General features: G+C 39.4%; 1 protein-coding gene across 1 annotated transcript in view; it reads right to left on the bottom strand.

Moving 5' to 3' along the window:
* Positions 1–484: 484 nt before the first annotated feature.
* The window catches only part of LOC137639694 (uncharacterized), a 1,238-nt gene continuing 482 nt past the window's right edge, over positions 485–1,240 (bottom strand). The window contains exon 2 of the mRNA XM_068371942.1: positions 485–1,240. This exon is cut by the window's right edge and continues 65 nt beyond it. Within this exon, the coding sequence (XP_068228043.1) occupies positions 485–1,240 (756 nt within the window).

Here is a 1,240-nt window from a genome sequence, read left to right as displayed (position 1 = left end):
AGCCCCAGAGCTGGACGATATGGCCCAATTTCTATAACAGTGTATTCTAGGTTCTCTGTAGTAAAATTAAACAGGAGCTTCATAAAAATATGCCAAATGAGTTTTAGGAAAAGTTAATTGAGAAATATCTTTTATATGTAAAGTTGAGGTGTTAAAATGGACTCATGCTCACTGCCATTCCTAAATCTGACACCAAGTCTATCTCTCCCTTCATACAATAACACATATTTTACTTCCATCATGGAACCTTTTAATTGCTCTAAACAACCTATTGTCTAATCCTACCTTTTCATTGTCCCCAACATTGCCTCTCTACAACGGTTTCCATTTACTTCGAAACTTCCCATTTCACTGTTTCGTAACGAGCACTTGTTCAACTCTGGTCTAAACCCACATTCTTTGTTCCCTATCAGTGCCTTTGTCACTTGCCTTATATTTTCAATAATATTTCTATCTAATAACTTCCTTGTTATACTATCTAATGCTATTCGAGAATTATTCTTTCACTTGACCTCTTTATAGAACTGTGGACACTTAAAAGTTGAACAAAAGGGGTACGAACAAGTTTAAAAGTGCCGTCCACGTACCAAGTTTTAGACTTGGACATGTGTTGCAACTGAATAGACGTTGCAAATATGAGATGCCGTTGCCCATTTTCAGATAGATCAGCTTGAAGAAAGTCCTGGGGAACATGATCTCTGTTTAATTCAAAACTGGTATCTTCAGGGTGTTTTGGACGTTGTCCTCCTCTGGCGCGATTGTTGCATCTGAATAGAGTGTTTATATTTGGTAAGGGAACATCTGAATTTTCACAGCTTGAGAGTTCCTTCTTTACTATTTCCCCAGATGATGCAAATGAGCATTCCAAAGCTGACTTTTTAACGAAAGCTCGTGTTGATGCTTTGAGTTCAGCTCCAGGATCCCCAGGATGTGTGTGTTGGTGGTGTCCACTTTTGAAGTTCATTGTTCCCAATTGCTGTGAAATTGTTGCATAGTACTTTTTACCACGGTAGCTGCATATCCATGTTACGGATACAGACGACTCTCGCTTCCTGGTGTACGTAAAACCCAATGAATCAGCGAGGAGAGAGCTGCATTTTCTTGTTCCACCGGAAACAATTTTGTAGGTCACAGGAGTGTCTGCAAGGATAGTTGTCGGTAACGCTTCATCAACTAATGAGGTTTCAGCAAATGGCGTGATGTTATCAATAGGAAGTATGATATTGAAGTCCTTGGGTGT

The sequence above is a fragment of the Palaemon carinicauda genome, chromosome 4, assembly GCF_036898095.1.
Source record: "Palaemon carinicauda isolate YSFRI2023 chromosome 4, ASM3689809v2, whole genome shotgun sequence".
In the NCBI taxonomy this organism is placed as follows: Eukaryota; Metazoa; Arthropoda; class Malacostraca; order Decapoda; family Palaemonidae; genus Palaemon; species Palaemon carinicauda.
This window is presented reverse-complemented; position numbering and strand designations above follow the sequence as displayed.